At 53.0% G+C, this 1,681-nt stretch overlaps 1 protein-coding gene across 1 annotated transcript; it reads left to right on the top strand.

Annotated features, from left to right (window-relative positions):
• Positions 1 to 231: 231 nt before the first annotated feature.
• On the top strand, positions 232 to 711 carry LOC115385523 (protein Wnt-3b; the record flags this gene model as incomplete). The annotated part of the gene is made up of 1 exon (XM_030087588.1): positions 232 to 711. A coding segment is annotated over one exon (480 nt), but the record flags the coding sequence as incomplete, so codon positions are not given.
• Positions 712 to 1,681: the final 970 nt, after the last annotated feature.

Raw genomic sequence — 1,681 nt, 5'->3', positions numbered from 1 at the left:
GGAAAAGGGACAAAACAAGACTTGCAAATATGTACAGTGGACCGGATTCAATAGCGTTGATTTGTCAAGTCGTTTTCTCGTTTCTCTCCTTAGATTCTAAAAACTGATGCAAAGCACAGCTGCAGTTGTCACGATGATTGTAAAATTCTCTGGGTATTTTACCGCTGCTGCTCTTCCTGAAGTCGTCTGGACGATGCGCTCAGACTGAGTTTCGGTTCCGTCTCTTCTCAGACCATCCTCGACCACATGAACCTCCGCTGCAAATGCCACGGCCTGTCGGGGAGCTGCGAGGTGAAGACGTGCTGGTGGGCGCAGCCGGACTTCCGCATGCTGGGCGACTACCTGAAGGACAAGTACGACAGCGCCTCGGAGATGGTGGTGGAGAAGCACCGCGAGTCCCGCGGCTGGGTGGAGACCCTGCGGGTCAAGTACGCCTTCTTCAAGCACCCCACCGAGCGCGACCTGGTCTACTACGAGGGCTCGCCCAACTTCTGCGAGCCCAACCAGGAGACCGGCTCCTTCGGGACGCGCGACCGCGTCTGCAACGTGTCGTCGCACGGCATCGAGGGCTGCGACCTGCTGTGCTGCGGCCGCGGACACAACACCCGGACCGAGAAGCGCAAAGAGAAGTGCCACTGCATCTTCCACTGGTGCTGCTACGTCAGCTGCCAGGAGTGCGTGCGCATCTACGACGTGCACACGTGCAAGTGAGCGGCGGCGGCGGCGGTGCGTCGCAAACTCCGCGCGCAAAAGAGAAATGACTGCTGGACATTTGAGTTCCCACCTTCCTGCAAGAGTTCCCACACACACACACACACACACACACACACACACACACACACACACACGTGCAGTCTCGTATTTCTATCCTCGTGGGGACCGTCCATTGACTCCCATTCATGTCTAGCCCCTAACCCTGACCCTTACCCTAACCCTAACCCACACCACAACAAAGCCTAACCCTAAAGAAATGTTTTTGCACTTTTACTTTTTTCAGTAACAACAACATGGTCAAGAAAACACTGTTTCTCCTACTTAGGACCGGAAAAAAGGTCCCACAAGGCACGTCGTTCCACGTTTTGCTATCCTTGTGGGGACATTTGGCCCCAACAAGGATAGAAATACGAGAACACACACACACACACACACACACACCGACACACACACACACACACACACACACACCACACCACACACACACACACGCACACACACACACACACACACACACCGACACACACACACACACACACACACACACACACACACACACACACACACGCACACACACACACACACACACACACGACACACACACACACACACACACACACACACGCTCAGTCTTGTATTTCTATCCTTGTGGGGACCGTCCATTGACTCCCATTCATGTCTAGCCCCTAACCCTGACCCTTACCCTAACCCTAACCCACACCACAACAAAGCCTAACCCTAAAGAAATGTTTTTGCACTTTTACTTTTTTCAGTAACAACAACATGGTCAAGAAAACACTGTTTCTCCTACTTAGGACCGGAAAAAGGTCCCACAAGGCACGTCGTTCCACGTTTTGCTATCCTTGTGGGGACATTTGGCCCCAACAAGGATAGAAATACGAGAACACACACACGCGCACACACACACACACACACTCATGCTCACACTCACACACACACACACGCA

Source organism: Salarias fasciatus, unplaced genomic scaffold (assembly GCF_902148845.1).
Source record: "Salarias fasciatus unplaced genomic scaffold, fSalaFa1.1, whole genome shotgun sequence".
Lineage (NCBI taxonomy): Eukaryota > Metazoa > Chordata > Actinopteri > Blenniiformes > Blenniidae > Salarias > Salarias fasciatus.
Note: the sequence above shows the minus strand (reverse complement) of the source record. Positions and strands in the feature narration are given on the sequence as shown.